Source organism: Cavia porcellus, unplaced genomic scaffold (genome assembly GCF_034190915.1).
Source record: "Cavia porcellus strain 051 isolate PalLab524CR breed Dunkin Hartley unplaced genomic scaffold, mCavPor4.1 scaffold_25, whole genome shotgun sequence".
NCBI classification, from domain to species: Eukaryota; Metazoa; Chordata; class Mammalia; order Rodentia; family Caviidae; genus Cavia; species Cavia porcellus.
Genome location: NW_026947508.1, coordinates 53175086 through 53192349, shown reverse-complemented (window position 1 = coordinate 53192349; position 17264 = coordinate 53175086). Strand labels below are relative to the sequence as shown.

General features: G+C 44.1%; 1 protein-coding gene across 22 annotated transcripts in view; it reads left to right on the top strand.

Annotated features, from left to right (window-relative positions):
* The window catches only part of Mysm1 (Myb like, SWIRM and MPN domains 1), a 52960-nt gene extending 35897 nt beyond the window's left edge, over positions 1-17063 (top strand). For 3 of the 22 annotated variants that reach the window (XM_063236589.1, XM_063236593.1, XM_063236590.1), the window contains 2 exons: positions 3624-3688; positions 7635-8686. In XM_063236589.1, the coding sequence (XP_063092659.1) occupies positions 3624-3688; positions 7635-7741 (172 nt within the window). In that variant the 3' untranslated portion in view covers positions 7742-8686. Of the gene's footprint in view, positions 1-352; positions 6357-7634; positions 8990-9026 lie in introns of those variants that run through there. The other 19 variants (XM_023562548.2, XM_023562547.2, XR_010043205.1 and 16 more) reach the window with 15 other exon arrangements.
* The last annotated feature ends 201 nt before the right edge of the window (positions 17064-17264 follow it).

Here is a 17264-nt window from a genome sequence, read left to right as displayed (position 1 = left end):
CTGAGATTTCTATTTAATCCCCCCAAGTTAATCTGCTCTGTCAGTATAATCACTAAAAAAGAAACAGAGTCACAGATTTGTCTAGCATAGAGAGTATCACATGTACAACCTGGCTTTATCTCCTTATAGAAAACTTAAATGATAAAGAAATTAAGCTGAAAATTTCTCAACAGTGATTTTCAGTAGTCCCCCCTGCGTGTATTGATAAGTCAATCGTCAAACACATTTACAGAGAATTTTCTCATTCAGTCATTAAGAAATGTGAAGTTTGGAAAGGGACAAAGTAGTGATAGTTATACAAACCCTCTTACACTGTTTTTTGTGTTTATAAAACTTTTATTTTCCCTTCTAGCTTTTGGAGTGTCTGAGGAAAACTCTGAGCAAAGTAACTAATTGCTTCATTGCTGAGGAATTTTTGACTCGCATAGAAAATTTGTTCCTTTCCAGTTACAAAAGCAAGAAAGAGGATGGAGTGGCTGAAGAGAATTGTACAAAGGAACTGTTAATGTAATTATTTTATTGTAATGTAAAATATTTTAATCTTGACATGATAGATACTGTTTTCAAGTATGGACATTGAAATGATGATAGTTTATCAGTGGCACAACTTAACTGGAGTTGCCCAGGCTGGACCAGGGCTCACAGTTTTAGCAGAGTGCTGAGGTGACAGGTGTGCACTGCCATGCCTGGCTTGGCTTGTTCTCATGTCATGGCCAACAGTGTTATGGAAACGAGGGCCCACCGTAGTCTTCCTGTCTTTTATTAAGTAATGCAGTAAACTATGATAATTTACACAGATGGTCTGCTCTATTGATCAGACTGATAAGTGGAATGTTCACTTATTTCTAGGCTTGTGGTTTATTTTCTATTTTGTTGTTTCATATCTTGTTAGAATTACTTTAATATGTTCTGGTAAAATTTGTACATTTGTTATTTGGGGTTGCAAATGAGGTATGGATGAGTGATCCATGAGATAATTAACATGATTGAGAGCTATTGATTAATAAAGCTAACAACAAACTGTAAGGGGCCATGAGAAAATTTTCAATAGAGAAGAGACATATCTGTGGGAAAGAAATGACCAGTTTGTAGATACTTGCTGTCATTTTATTATGTACGTTTCTTTTCACGTACATAACATGATTATATCCAACTTTATACCCATTTACATTATTGTGTGATAAAATTTCACTTACCTGGATCTGGTAATTGTGACCCACAAACTAGTGCCCCAAACTTAATGCAGAGGAGTAAGAATCAAATTATAATAAAGCTTGAATAAACCAGAGATTACTTTATAGATGCTAAAAAAAAAGCCTTGTAATTTTTACATATCCAGCCCAGTTTTAATATATTTTCTGAGTATACACTGGAATTCAGATCAAGCAAAATATGTTTACGTCACAAGAGTCAGTTAATAAATAATGTCAACTTCAGGCAGAAATAGTTTCTGTCATAACAGTCGTCTTTTTACAATGTTTTAAAAATGTAAAAACCATTCTCAGGTATTAGGCCTGACAAAATACAGGCGTCTGGTCTGGAGAATTACAAGCAGTAGGGTGTAATTACATTGCTTGACCTGAGATATCAAATGTGCTTACTTCAAAAGGCTTGGAACTCAAAATTATGATCTGCATTAAAGTATGTTTTCAGATATATAAACAAGCAGTCATGCAGTTGGAGAACCAACATTTACCCATTCTCCCAGCATTGTGTTATTGACAGTTTCGCTATCTATCTAAATTGGATGTGATCGAACGTTTTTATTTGGTTGTAGTCAATATCAAGAAAAGGAAAAAAGAATAAGACACTATTGAAAGGAACAGCTTTCCATTTTTAGGTGACCAGGATCTCCGTGGTAGTTTTGAGAGCTATAGTTTGCCTTCTCTGAGCCTGAATTTTTTTGTGTGTAACTGAGTTCTAATTTGAATTCCTAGTATTTTTCTAGGTCTAAAATTTTAGGGTTCATGCTGTTTGTTGGACTACTCAATTGGAATTTTTTGTATTTGTTTAGACAGCACAGTACAAAAAAACACACTTTAAAAAAAAAGTTTTTCCAGTTTGTGTGCAGCTAGTATAAACAACAAAGTATGACGTACAGGAACGTTGCTTTGCGGGCTGGGAGTACAGTGGGTCCTCAGTTTATGACTGGCCTGGCATATGAACAACTTGGGTGATGATGGACTTTCATGTGTAATTACACTAAAGTCTTGAGTTATGACCCCAATGTTGGCTGCTTATGCTTCCAGATGGGCTCACATACAGAGTCAACACTGAACAAGTTCGGAAGCAACATTGCAACATCCTTTCCCGAGCAGGGTTAGTGGAGAAATCCTGTCACTGCCTCTGTAAGGACACTGAGGTCTGCCTGTATACAGGAGAGACTTCGAAGGTGTGTAGACCTGAGCCTTCAGTTGACCACCTGAGCTGCAACCAGCCCTTGGGAAGGAATGGAGGTCACAAGTCCAGGGGCCCCTGTAAAGAGATCTAGGCCTGAGCTGTTAACCATAATTCAGTTACTGGCTTTGCTTGGTGAGATCACATCATCTCCTAGACCCGAGTCTCTTCCACTGGAATTCAGGGGTCTACATTTCATGGCTTGGTGTTGCCTTCACATACAGTCTTTAATATTCTGAAAGGTAGTAATGCATTTGTGCTCTTCCTTTTGGTTCCTTGTGCCTTGAGCAACAAACACTAGACACTGATACTTGTTTGCATTGATACTATATTTCCGTGTCTGTCAGGTAAGTGGATCTGGCTGATAGAGATTGTTGAAAGTTCTGTTTTCATACTGGGGCCTCCTTCCTGGCCAACCGTTAACCATGTTTGCTAACCTAAGAAATTCATAGATGGTAATTGCCAGAGTTAAAGGCTTTGGGAGCCCAATTTTTAAAATGCTCTTTACTTAGTATGTTTTCCTGACCTTAGAGTACATTTATGAAGTATTTTTACAGTGCAGTAACCTATACACAAAATACAGATATCTCAGTTCTACTGTATAGTAGAAACTACAGTTCACACATTAATTAAGTCTGCTGGTCCCCCTTTGGACAGTTTCATTTTGTTTTAACTTTGTATTTTTTATTAGTACATGTTGATAACATTCATTATAGAGAATTCTACCTACACATGATATATTTCGATTCTTTTTCCCATCTCTCCCCTCCCTTCCTTCCTATTTTTTCTCCTTTTTTCCTTTTTCCTTCCTTCCCTTTCCCTTGTGCCCTCCCTTGTGTTCCTTCCCATTCAGACCATTTCTGCTTCTCAGTGTCTGGCCTCCTTATTGCTTGTGATTTACCCTTTGGATTTCTCACACATGAGAGTGCGGTATTTGAACTTGGGCGAGCAGTATCATTTTAGAGCTTTAGAGTTGACCATTTTTCTTTCATTTGTGCAGCCCTTGCTTCCTCACTTCCCTCTCAGGGCTTTAACCCAGGTTGGCAGCCATGGTGCCCCCTGTTCTGGCATTGCTGGCCTGGGCTCCTGCACATGCTTGCAGCCAGGACCTGGTGGGCACAGGAGGCTCAAGAGGCAGCTCCCAGAGGAAAGCCTACTCTGATAATGTTTCCCAGGTGGGAATTTTCCTAGTCTTATAACCCTGTTGTTTTGTTCTGTGTTCCTAGGGTCTTCACAAGTGGGGTTCAAACTCAGTCCTTTTGCCTTGCTTCTCAGACTGCTGAAGTGACAGGTGTGTGCCACTACACCCAGACTCAGTACCTTGCACTTCTGTTGTTGCACAAAATTATAAAAGAATTAGCTTAATTCTGTTTCTTGTTTTGGCTTAACAATGAAAATTGTTGCTGTACTTTTCCACCATAACACTTAGCTTTCTTTAAAAATCAAATTCTGAAGTAATATTTAAAAAAAGAAAAATTGGTACTGTGAGACCTGCAGTATCAGGTTCAGCTTCTTCCTCCTGTTGTTTAGCGTTTGACCATTTGCTCTAATCCTCTTCGTCCTTCTCCTCCTCCTCCTCTTCTTTCTCCACCTCCACCTCCTTTTTTTTAAAGTTTTTTTTTATTTTTAGCCAAGGCCTTGCTATGTAATTCAGGCTATTCTTGAAGTCACTGTGTAACCAGCCTGACCTCAACTGATGGTAATCTTCATGCCTCAGTCTCTCAAGTGCTGATGGTTTTTTTTTTCCCTCTTCAGGAAGTTAAATTTAATTTGTGCCAGCATGATGGTACACACATATAGCAGTTCTTCGGAGGCTGGGAGTTGCAAGACTTCATGTGGCTTGAGTATTTTATCAGTTTGTGAGATCCTCTGTCAAAAAATGAGAAAGAGCTGAGGATGTAGCTCAGTGTGAAGACCTTAGGTTTAATCCCTATGTTGCAAGGAAATTTTTTAAAATTGTGGCCTTTCAGAATATTGTGAGCCTGACACACAGTGCCCATGGGTAGATTAGCCCTTCCTGTGTCATGAAGGTGTTGCTGGCAGGGCAGTAACCACTGCCCTTCCCTGGGCTCCACTGCCATACTCTGGCTGCAGTGGCTTGGTCTGCTGTCCCTTTAGCAAGCTTTGCAGCATCCACCGTCAGGGGCCCGTAGGCTTGAACTTGGTTTCTCCTACCCAGTCCGAAACTTTGTAGTGCTGCTTGGGAACATTCATCTTCAGAAATTGAAAAGGAAAGGCATTGGTGAGTTTTAGTCACCGGGGGACTTCTCTGTTCCGACCTTCACTCTGGAGCTTGAGTGCCACGCCTGAGAAGTGTGCCGCTGCCTCTCTTTCTCCCCGCTTACCCGAGCCCCTCCCTGCAGCATCACTTGTCTACCCAACTCACCCTAGAGGTACAGGCTTTCTGGTACTGTTGAAAGCTTGGTCTGCAGAACCAAAGTGAGCAGATCCTGGCCTGCTTCCCTCAAGCTATTTAATGCTATCCTTGATTCCTCCCAGAAGGCCCCTCTATGAGCCCAGGAGTGGGGCGAGGTCAGGCCTCTGCATTCCGGCAGCAGAGGGGACTGTGGCCTCCTCAGTGTGCCAGCCAGAGCCAGCCGCCTGTACTTCAGCTCACTTTCCCATTCATTCATCCTGGTGGGGAGCTGCTCAGGGTGAGCTGGTGGGGCTGCTGGGATGGGAGGCATGGGGTTTTCACTCGGCCCTGTGCAGACAGCAGCCATGTGCCACCTGAATGTGCAGCTGCCTGTCCATCAGCAGGTAGCTGTGGATGCATGGATTTCTCAGGGTTGAGTGGAAACCAAGTTTTGGGTTGTTTTTTTTTTTTTTTTTTTTTTTTTTTCCCACTTAGACCAATAATAGCCAGAGACTAAATCTAGCACTGCACTAGATTTCAGTAGTTGCAGTGAAAATTTTCACCAAAGGACACACATTTTGATAATCATGTGCTGCATCAAAGTTAGCAAAAACTTGAAATTTGTTCCATATTTCTAGTTTACCAGTACTTTTGTAATTTGCTTACCAATAATATAGTTTGCAGTGTGTCCAGGAACTCACTGTGAGGTAATAATAATGCTGTAGTCTATTATTTCCTGACATTAATGTTGGTGTGTGTGCAAGTGGTCTTTCTTTAAACTGTCTTCTCTGCTTTTATAATCCATACGTGCTTTCTAATTATTTCCTGAATCTTAACTGCTAGGCCACCTTAAATTCTCCTTGGAACAGGGACGTATATTTTCCTCACTGAATCAGGAGAAAATAAAAATACCCTGGATAAGCTGTTGTTTCAAGGGTTGTCTGTGGAATTAAATTTGAGAAGGTAAAATTAACTCGTAATATCTGGGTTATTTTTATTTTCTTCATTTGGTGTTTATGAATATGTTGATAAAAACATTTCAGGGGGAAATACTTCCTTGATTTACTTCCTTGGAAATGTCTAAATTAGGCTCTTGGGAATTACAAAATCTGTCACATATGTCCTGATAGTTTCTGTTCCTGTTTCATAGGTTACCACAAATGCCTGTGAGTTACAGGATTATGTTTAGATTCTAGCATGATTTTGAATAGATCACATCTTTACATTTGTGGATTTGACATGTACAGTATTTATCATATCTGAAGCTTACTATACATACTGCATGACTATTACCAAATTTATTGCTGTTGTTTTCCCAAGTGTTATCAGTGTTATTTTTCCCATTAGTCTGAATTTCAAAATGCTCTAACGAAATAGGTTTTAAACTGTTTCATACATTTAAATATGCCATGTTGTGTGTATATAGTATATATAAATACATAAATATTATAAATATCAGTGTTTATAGAATTGAAAGATTTTCCTCAAAATTGAGAAATAATTTTTTGTGACATAAAATATCAGATTTTAAAACTTGGGGTTTTATCTTATAAAATTAAAGAAAATATGCTGAATCCATGTAAATAAAATTTTGGAAATAAAATGGTGATCCCGTGATTTCCTAAATCATTGCCAATATTATCCATATTAAATTACAGAAAGAAAAAAACACATTAATGCCATAAGCATTTGTTGAGCACTGAAGGGAACACAAAATGAGTAAAGCTTCCCAGGGAAGCCTTTTTTTAACCAGTGTGAAGGAGGGAAACAGCATGAATAGCCAAGATGTACAGTACAGCTTGGAATTGGTTATACTGTAAATGCGTTTGACTTCCATGATTAGAGAAACGGCAGACATTCAGCCAACTAACAGTTAAGCTGTAGAAAGTGTAAAGTGAAAATCTCACGTTAGAATCATTATTAACTAATTAGCTGATTTTGTTCCAGTCTTTGTTCTACTGTAAATGAAGCCCATACAGTTAAAAACAGGATACTAAGAACGTTCGTCTTAGGTAGATTAGGGCTGGGGTGAATGAATCTGTCGAAGCCATGAGGCCTGGGCACATGTGCTGAGCATAGGCTCAACGATGACTGTATCCCTGAGCACTGGACTCAGAACAGCAAAAAAAGTGCTACCTTCACTTTATTTGCATCTGAAGTGAAATGAAGCCAGCCTTCCACAGGACAGTTTACACCTAGTACCAGGCCCCGTCAGTTTTTAACAACACACTTGCAGTGCCCAAATTGCAGGGGAAGCCAATGCAGAAATTCCAGATGGAAAAGATGGCTTCCCCTCCCTGGTGGCTGCCTGGAGCCCTGCACTGCTCCATGTCCCTCTGTGGAGCGTGCTGCCTTTCCACCTTCAGGAGTACACGTCCACTGCCTTCTGTGCAGGACACCCAAGAGCCGGGACGGGTTTCTCCAGGACTCTAGTTTCTATCAGCATGTGGAGCTCGCTTCGTTCAGCAGTAGTTTGTACAGTACAGATTTGTACAGTACAAATCAGTTTACAACGGAACCTTAGCTGGTTCTCTTTCTCTATTAAAAGTACTACATTTTAAAACCTGCTATCAATACTTTTACAATGAGTTCCTAGAATCTGTTTTTAGATCAAGAACTTTGTACTCTTACATTTTGTTAGTATCTGGAAAGCATTTTAAAAATTCCTATAAACTAATTGTAGTGCAAGCAGGCATGTTCATCTTCTTTACAGAACAAGTTTGAAAGGTACCCCACATGGTAGTAATTTAGTTGGCAGAATATAGAGGGATCCTGAGAGTTTCACCCCGTGAGGTAGTTACCTATCTTACAACAAATTTGTTCTATTGAGTTATTTCAGCATCTTGCAAATTAAGCATTGACTTTAATTTTCTGTTCACAGGCAGTTTGGCCCTTGACCTGTGGCTTTGGAAGCCAGTCCTGACTCACAATCCTGTTGTACCCTTAATGGGTTTCCTTTATTTTGCTGATATTTTTCTACATCACTGATTCTCAGTTATCTACCCATGGAATGCTAGCTTTAAAAAATGAGTTATCAATGTCTTCAGTGTTCAAAAAAATATAGCTAAACAATATTTATTTTGGTCTTCCATATTTTTCCAGCTATCAAAAGCTTGAAATCAGTTCTTAGATTTTCTTCCCACCCCAGCCCCATCAACAGGGTCACCCCAAAAGCTAGAAGAATTGGAAAGTTTCAAAAAGCAAGTGAATTGCGTAGTTCGTTTCATCTGGCTCAGTGACAGTGCCGCTTCCGTCCTTTGCACACCTCTGGCCTACAGTCACTGTGCCCTCTGCACCCCCTGGTAACTACCTTTAGATGTATACCTCAGACGCCCTCTGTGTAACGAAGCTGCTGACAAGGCCCTCCGCAAACCTCTTCCTGTTTGCAGATGACTGCTGGACTGAACCTTCCCTTGCTTTCATCCTCTTAGTTCTCCCACTCAGAAGGTATTTGCTGTAATGCTGTTAGTTGAGATTAAAGTTGAGTTTGCTTTTAGGCAGTACCTTAAGTTGAATTCTGGCTTCAAAGTTGGACAGTGGATCCAGACAATCAAAGCTTGCTGGTGACAGTCACCCCACATTTATGGTGCCTTTGCTCACTGTAAGTCGGTACATGTGTGCAGCTCATCTCCAATAGGTAATTCAAGCCCTCTCCTGACTACTAGAAGCTCATGATCCCAGCTGAGGACAGGGTGAAAAAGGAAGAACGGAGAGACGTGTACACACCTGACAGCTGGCTTGGCTTGGCTGGACCACATGCCCTTGCAAAGAACCACCAAGGAGGGTCCCTGGACGCCAAGGGAACTGCTGGATGGAGTCCTGACCAGACAGCTGCTTCTGCACTGTCCACGCTAGAAAGGTCACACCACATCCACTCGAGGTGGGTTGGTTGTATAAACTTCATAATCACTTCATTAAATGGCTTTAAACTACTGTGCTTATGCACTCCCATTCATAGAGGGAAACTGGCATCAAGTTTCTTTGAAAGCAGACCCCTAACATTAAAAGAAAGAGAATAATCCCCTCCTCAGATCGTAGAGTGTTCAAGCTGGGGAAGACCTGGGAAGGTTCCGGGGAGCTGCGGCTCCGTGGGAGGGAACACGCTGAGGTCTGCCACCAGGGGCTCTGCTTCACAAGGTGCTGTCGTGCAGTCCTTTTGCTTGATTCAAAGTTAATTTCATTTCATACAGAACCACCCTAAAGATTTTATGTGCAATTCAAATGTTCAGTATAATTTACATTTTAATTTAAAATGTAATTTTTTCTCTTTTAGAACTGCAAGATCTTATATAAATGCTCAGAACATGACTTTAATGGAAAAGTTGACTAAGAAATTACTATTATAAGTGATATAATTGAGACTTTATTAGCTTCAATATTAGATTTATCCAAGATGAACAAACCCCCAAATCTTTTGTGTTTATCTGTAGGACCTGCTACAGGCCACATTTGTTCTTCAGTCTGATTGGAACTGTCAAATGTGCTGCCACTAGATGGCGCTCTGCCGCACTGTTTTAGCACCGTGATTGCAGACCTGAAAGGCTAGGCTGAGTCGGAAAGACTGCACTTAGGGCTGACTTGGTTAATACTATTAATGCATTCATTCTTTTGCTTTCTTGACATCCCGTGATCTAGAAGGTGCATTTTCTTGTTCCATGTCAATGCCATGCAATCATTTTCATTTTTGAAGTTCTTTTATAACCAGTTAGTCTTTATTTAGGGGTACAATGCTAAGTGCTTTGCACACTAACCCCTGCAGTAACCTTGCCAAAACAATATTCTTTTCTCCACTTTTAAATGCAGTCTTGGAGGGCTTAGGTGATCCAGGATTATGCAGCCAGAAACAGCAGGGCTCCCCTAGAGTTCTGTGATTCTAAGCCAGCTCCCTGACAGACCTCAGAGCTCGAAGGACCCTAAGGGCCAAGTTAGTCCAGTCTCCTCATTTTTAGAGGGGGAAACTGATACCCAAAGATGAGACAGACATCACAGAGCCAGTCAGGCTGAGACTGTAAAGTCATGGTCTCCACATTCCTGTCCAGTGCTCCTGGGTCACTCTTGTGGTAAACTCTTGTGCTGCCTTCCCTATGGGTGCACCCAAGGGAACCCTATGCTTGTAACTCCTGTGTCGTGCTGTGTCCTAATGCGAGATGAACCAGGGTGTTGTGTGTGTTACCCGAACAAGAAGAGCAATGGACCTATGGATAGGAATTCTGCGCCAGATGGTTATCTTCCCATTATGGCCAGGCCTGACAAAAGGAACTTCATAAGGATCATATCTTGTATTTCAAAAGCAGTTCATCTCTCCATACTGCAGCCTCCATCTACTCCACACTGCAGCCAGAGGGATGGGTGGGTTGGTTGGTTTGTCACAGGATCTCCTTATGCAATTCAGGCAGCCCTCAAACTCTCAGTGATCCTCCTGCCTCAGCCTTCTGACTGCTGGGATTTCAGGCTTGCACCAGTATGACCAGCAGAGGGATATTGTTTTTAATGAAACACAAATATAAGTATGTAATTTCTCTTCCTAAAACTTCAATGACACACTGAGCTTTCTGTACCATGTCTAAAACTTAAGCATAGAAAACTTTGAGCCAGATCCCACCCACTTTTCAAAACCCCTCACTGTGTGCTCCATGCACTTCTCTAGTCTCTATGCTCACTGACACTTGCACACTCAGTTCCTTTGATTCTGGCCTATGGAGTCCCCACCTCAGCAGGCTTTTACATGATTTCCCCTTTTGCAACATGCTCTTGTCTGACTACAGGTCCAAAGTGAGAGAAAGTGACCATGAACTGAATCTGGGAACCAAAACAAACCTTTCTCCTTTATAAGTTGGTTGCCTTGAGTATTTTGTCACAGTGATGGAAAGCTGGCTTCACCATGCACCTCCAGGTAGCAGCAGCTCATTAGCTTAAGAGCATGAGCATTTGAGAAACTTACTGATTAACAAGGGAGCTCATTCCAGAAAATGCATTCTCTTGCAGTTTCCCCAAAACACGAAGGTGACATGACACTATAAGCAAATTAGATTTTCTAATCAAAAGTGCAACATAACAAGGTAATTATGAGGCTTCAGTAACGTTCCCACTTCTATCCTGAGTATTTTTATCACTGTTAGGGGGTTGGTTGAAGGAGGAACTGCTCAAACATTTTCATTATCACCTTAGGTTCTTTTCTGTGGGAGCTTCAGGTAGGGAAAATAAATGCAAATGAAAAGCAGACAAAGGTACCATTCTCTTCAGACTGGCAGAGGTGCCTGGGCGACCTGAAGGGGCAGTGAAATGGCTCTGTTATTGACATGAGTGGTATCTCTGTAACCAGAGGCCCGGGAGAGGATATGCCTCAGACAAGGGTGCCAAGAGCAGCCGGAGACAGCTGCCAACCTGTGCTGGCTTCTCACCCAGCAGGAGCAGGGGGCAGGGAGCCACCCGTGAATGTGCCTGGCGCTCTGGGCCCGGACTCAGATGGAGAACAGCAGGGGCTGAAGTAACAGTTGAGTTCTAGGGGCTCTTCCCATTGCTGCAGACCTGAAAAGACTGCGCTGGCCGCTCGGGTGTGGCACCCCCACCTCCGGTCTTGGGCACCCCGTGACTCTGCTGTGCTCCGTGTGCTGTGTGGGTCCCTCTGGGCTGGCCGAGAGGGTGGGCCGTATAGCAGGAGCTCTGCAATGCCAACCAGCAGCTTCCCCAGTGAAACCGAGCGCAGGATGTGACCAAGCAGCGGGGGAGGAAGCTCCCAGGCAGACAACAGTGCAAAACACACGTCATGCAGTGCCATGCACTACACGCATGCAAAGACAGGCGTGGCACCATTCCCGAGAGTAGCGTGCATGCGCTTCTCATAAACAGCAATTCTGGCCTTTGACAGCCACCATTTACAAACCCTAAAATGGGAGTTTGGAGCTAGGGCTGCTTGGGCTTTTGTTTAAGCAGAAATTTCTGTTTAGAAGAATTCCCTCACTAAATCGAGCACAAAAACCACCTAATTAGTGGTCAGCTGCTGAACAGAGAAATAAAAGGTGGACTGTGCATGGAATAGATACTCTGTTCTGTCACAAAAAGCTGTTAATTACTGACCATGCAGCAAAACGGGTGAACCGTAAAAACATGCTCAGTGAAGAAACCAGGCGCACAAGGCCATGTCCTGCGAGCCATACACACGTGCAGAACATAAAAGCCCAGAAACAGCAAGTTATTACCTGCCAGGCTCTCGGTCAGGGATGAGGCAGTGGAGAGTGGTGGCTGCACACTCTGGTAAATACGCTAAAAACTGTTGGACACACTGAAAACCGCACTTTAAAATGGTGACTTTGCTCATGTGTCAATTATGTCTTGAAAAAAGAGGAAGAAGGAGAAAGAGAGGGAGGGCGGAAGGCCGTGCTTAATGCAAGGAAGCACTGTCAGGGTCCGAGGGTCCCAGGCAGCCAGGGCAGCGGCCCCTCCCACTGCTCTTCCTGTTTCCCCTGGAGAGGCTCAGACTGGCTTCCAGAGCCCTACGGAGCCCAGCAGGAGTGTGACAGTGTTCACAAATTCTCTCATTTCCTGCATTCCACAACAGTCTGGCTCTCCCCTCGCCAAGCACACAGGTGCAACCTGACCACTCCACTAGGGTGGGGAGGTCTGTTGCCAGCCAGGGAGGGAGAAGCCACTGTCTGCTCTGCCAGTGCTCATTAGTTCAGTCCGGGGGGGGGGGGGGGCTGGTGGCATGTGCCCCCAAGGTGAAGCAGGGTGTTCCTTGGCTTCCAAAGGTGAGGATCAGGATCTGCTTCTCCCCCTCCCGAGCCTGCTGAGCAGATCCCAGGCTATATCAGAGGACAAGAAGCTCACCTCGGCATGGTTCTCTGTTTTCTCAATTCTTGTGATTGGCATACATGACTTTAGTAATAAGAGAAAAACACAAGAGGCAGGAGAGTGCAGAGGGCAGCTTGAAAGGCCCTGGAGACTGCTGCGGACAGCTGGGGCCAGGGAGGAATCGCATGACTCTAGAGGCAGAGATACGAGGCACCTGGTTCTTAGGTGAAAGGACTTGTCACGGAGCAGTGGCCCTCCAGAGAGGCCAGGTAGGTATGCAGTGTCACCAAAGGTCTAGGCTGGTTCTCCAGGTGGCCCTGACCTTCGAAGCTTGAGGCCACTCAGCACTTTCCCACTTCGTGCCCCAGTCTGTGCCCTCCCCTATAATCTGGGGTCAGTTCTGCTAGGGGTGGGGAAGGAGAGAGCCCCAAATCAGTTCAGCTTCACCAGCCCAGCAATGCCCTCTCTGACTGGCCGGCACTCCTGATAACCCATGTTGGGACCCACTTGGGGCCCCATTCTATGCCTGCCTGCCCAGACCCTGCTGAGTCGGTCTAATGTGAGGTATCCTTTCAAGTTCCTCTAGACGCACTCACCCGGAACAAAAGTCCTGCTTTCCCCCACCCAGTTCATGATCAACAGTAGCAGTTACAACAGCCAGCTTCACCCTCGTCCTTGAAGACCGGTGATGATTCAGGAGTAAGATTAAAATCAAAATAAACAACAAACAACCTTGTGTTCTCCCCGAGACCTCTGTCCCTGACTCAGCCCAGGTGAACCCCAGATCTCATCTCTGGTGGCTTCCAGAAGCACAGAACAGCCTGTGATTCTTCCTTCTGTCAATAGGCAGAGTTTGCTCTCGCCCAGTTTTAATCTGATCTTAGCTCGAGCTTGCTGAGCCAGTTCTGCAGTACAGGTTCTGAGAGGAGACTGCATATGAGTCATGATGATGGGGTTGTGTTTTCTTTGATCGAAGTGTACCTGTTCCCTTCTTGTGGCTGATGTTAAAGACAGTCAGTGGTCAGAAACTCCTGGGCCAGGTGGGGGAACGGAGAAGAGACCCAGAAGTCACCTTCCTGGCCACTGTTACTATGCCATCAGGACACTTCAGGCTTAATCCACCTTTACTAGTGGGTCGGGAAATCTGCCTGCCTCAGTTTCTTCAGATATAAATAGAGTTAATAATAGTCCCTAACTCTAAGGTTGTTGCAAGGAGCAGAAGCAATGCCAGGAACAGGGTGTACTCGGTCGTGTTATCTGGCATTATGACTACTTTTGTCCTTGTTCTGTGGTCATCAGTGATGCTGCCAGTGTTTTTATTCATATGTCACAGCAGCGAAGAGTCAGTGAGGGAAACAGAAACTACTGTAAGTATTTCTGCGGCCGAGAATTTAATATAGGAAATAAAATATTTACAAAACCTTCAGAAAGACATGAGAGTCTGGGCCGTGGTTAAAGTGGCTGAGAGTGACTGCTGGACGCTTCTAATTACCCGGCTGTGGCTGCTGGAACCTCTGATCCCTGCCAAGGCTGACTGGAGCGAAGGATTTACCACTCTGCCTGGGAGCCCTGGAGGCCATGGCCAAGACCACCTAGGGGCGGGAAGCCAGCCCGCAGCCTCCTGTATGGTAGGAGCACGGCCTCAGGGGCAGCTGTGCAGGAAACGGCTCCACAGGCCACTGCTGCAAAAGTGGGCAGGGAGAGGCGGGAGCAGCTGGCTCACGGGTCTCCCTCAGGACGCTGTTCTGCCCTCAAGTGGGCAAGCAGGAGGGTCAATCCAGTCTTCCTGATGCAACAAGCAGCGCTGCTGCCATGCCATGCAGCATCTGTCATGAGCTGTGAGTTTCTCCAGGATGTGCACCTCCAGCAGGGACTGCAGGCTCAAAAGGTGGCACAAGTCAAAGTTCACAGAAGAGGCTCTCACATTTCTTTTCACAGCCGAAGCACTGGAATTACAGGCATGTGCCACCACATTTAGCTTGGTGGCATTCTTTATCTGCTTTTTCTTTTTCTATTCCCATCCTTTTCCTGCTTCCCAGGGGAATCTCTCTAGTAAAGTTTATTTTTAACTCTTTCTGGTCTTAGCTAGAAGACCTAAGGGAACCCCTATGTTGTTTTATTTTTTACGTCTGCTGGACCCTACCCCTACAGATGGATGGTGGCTGTGTAGATAGAGGGGTCAATGGATGAATGAATAGACGAATGGATGGATACATGACCTGTCCAAGATGCCATGGCCAGCAGATGAAGGGACTGTGACTTGAATCCAAGCCTTCTTTGCATATTCCTAGTTCTGTGTTGCCTGCCCTTTAAAATCAGCTCTCCAATGTTCCAGCTTTCCTGGGTTGTGGAATACAATAATGATGATGCATCTCAAGAGCTCCAGCTGCCCAGGTGGGAGACTGTATCCTGGTGAACGCAGGAGGTAATTTGTCCAGTGGACTTTAATGTCCTGGACTGAATACTGCAGAAAAGCTAATGAGCTCTATGTTATAATTAGAGAAAATATCCTAGCAGCTGGCTGGAGAGATAGTCATTGTCTAACTACATTTTTTCCAAGCACTTTAACTCAATGGTGTATAAAATATTTTAGAATTATATTTTTTAAATTACTTTTTTGGAGAGATTGGTTTAGAATTACAGCAGTTATCTAGCAATTCTAGGGTAGGCTTTTTTTCTTAGGCTCTGCAGATATTCTCTAATTACCACAAAGCTCCTGTGAGGTAGGTCTTATTACTTGCTTTATTTTGTAGATGAGGAAACTGAGGTTCACATAGGTTTACAGACTTACCCAAAGTTACTGCTGGCGATGGGGCTGGACTAGAACAGCTTCACCCTGTCACAAGCATGTCTGTCACCAAGGAGAGGGGCTTGTTTACTTCCCTCTTCACAATTCCCCTGATCATGTTTAACTGTTAGTGCCAGGCATTGTTTTAGATGCTGGAGATAACACAGAGAACAAAGCGGGGTCCCTATGTGCACTCTAGCCACAGAAAACCAGATAATGAATAAACTCATAAATATACATCAGGTATTGGTAACTGTGAGGAACAAAAGTGGAACATAAGGAGGATACTGCTTAAAAATAGATGCGACTGATTTCCAAAGCATTTGTAGCTCACACTGGCCCCCAGGACACTTGCTGTGGCCTGGGACCGTGTGCAGGTGTGTAGGACGTGCTCTCAGAAGGAGCACTGTAAGAAAGGAGGACAGAAGGCCTGCAGGGAGGAGCTGGACCACAGTCTTATTGCCCCTGAGGCCTACAGAGCTCTGCCCCTGTGCTACCCTGCAGAGCTGTCTACCTTGTTTGTACCAGGCACTGACCCCAGCTCTGGCTCGGTGAAAGCAGGGTAGCCCTCTGTGGCCAAGGGCAATGCCCAGTGATGAGCAATTTTGGAGTCTTGAGTATTATTCCTGAATAGCGGCAGTCAAGCCCATCTGCAGGGCTAGTGCAAAGGATTCGCTTTCAGGTCCTCCATTGGCCATCTTTACAGGATAGAATAATAAGACCTCTGAAAAAGACATTGCTCAGGATGGAGGTGATAAAATGCTGGTAAACAACCATACAGAAATATAAAGAAAATTAGACGAATGATGGCAGTCTATGCCATGGGAGAGCAGATTTCCTAAATTTGAAGGGGAAATGATTTTGAACAACCTCAGTAGATGTGCAGAGACAAGAGGGAGAGTACAGATGTACCCTATGATACTATTTTATTTTATTTTAGTGACACAAGGTCTCACCAAGTAGTGTGTTTAAGTGAGCTTAAACACTCTGTGTAGCCCACGCTGGCCTCAAACTCACAACAATCCTCCTGTCTCAGCCTCCTGAGTACTCAATTATAGGCAGACACCATCACTCCTGGTATGATACCATTTATTTTAAAAAGAAATTTGCTTGTGTCTGCCTAGGAAGAAACATAGAAGGACAAGCACCCAAGTGTTAGTTGTACACACGAGACAGAGGCAGAGCTGGGGCTGGCCGAGCTCAGATGGGAGGACCTGGCACAGAAGGGGCCGGAGCCAGACATGAGACACGGGGGACAGTGCAGAGGAAGCATTCTGCAGAGCTCTGGAGGAGCTTTCCTGCCTGGACTTATTTGTGTTCTGGGAATGGATCTGTGGTCCGTCACTGACCAGCTCCAGGCAAGGGGACAACTTGGACAAGTCTGCACTTCCAAACCCATTTCTCCATCTGTGCAAATGGAAAGACTTATTTATTTATTCATTTGTAAGATTTATTTTTAAGCACTCTTGTCAAGATTAGATAGGATCACCTCAAACACGTGCTCCCAGTGGGTTCCTGTTCCCGACACTTTCCAAGCATCTCATGGACTCCTTCTTGCCTTTCTACCACAGAGCTGTCTCCACCCAGCAGTGCGTGAGGACGCCTCTCTGCTGCCCTCCTATCTACAATGCTCTCCTGCTGGACTTCCTGTCTTCTTGAGCTTGGCTTTGCCGAAGTGCATTTTTAAAAAAGAACTTGGAAGTGAAATAAATCATACAAGCTTAAATTGCACATGGTTTCTTTTATATGAGAAACCCAAAGTAGAAATAAATTAAAGAGCAATTTAATAAATGGCAGATAATAGGAAACAGGGAGGTAAATATTTTTTTGCAGATGGGAAGAAGACCAAGAGAAGGTGGGAAGGGGGGAATGGGAGGGGAAAGGTGGAGAAAGCATTGAAAAGTGTTATGTTCACGGACCACCTCCCCACAA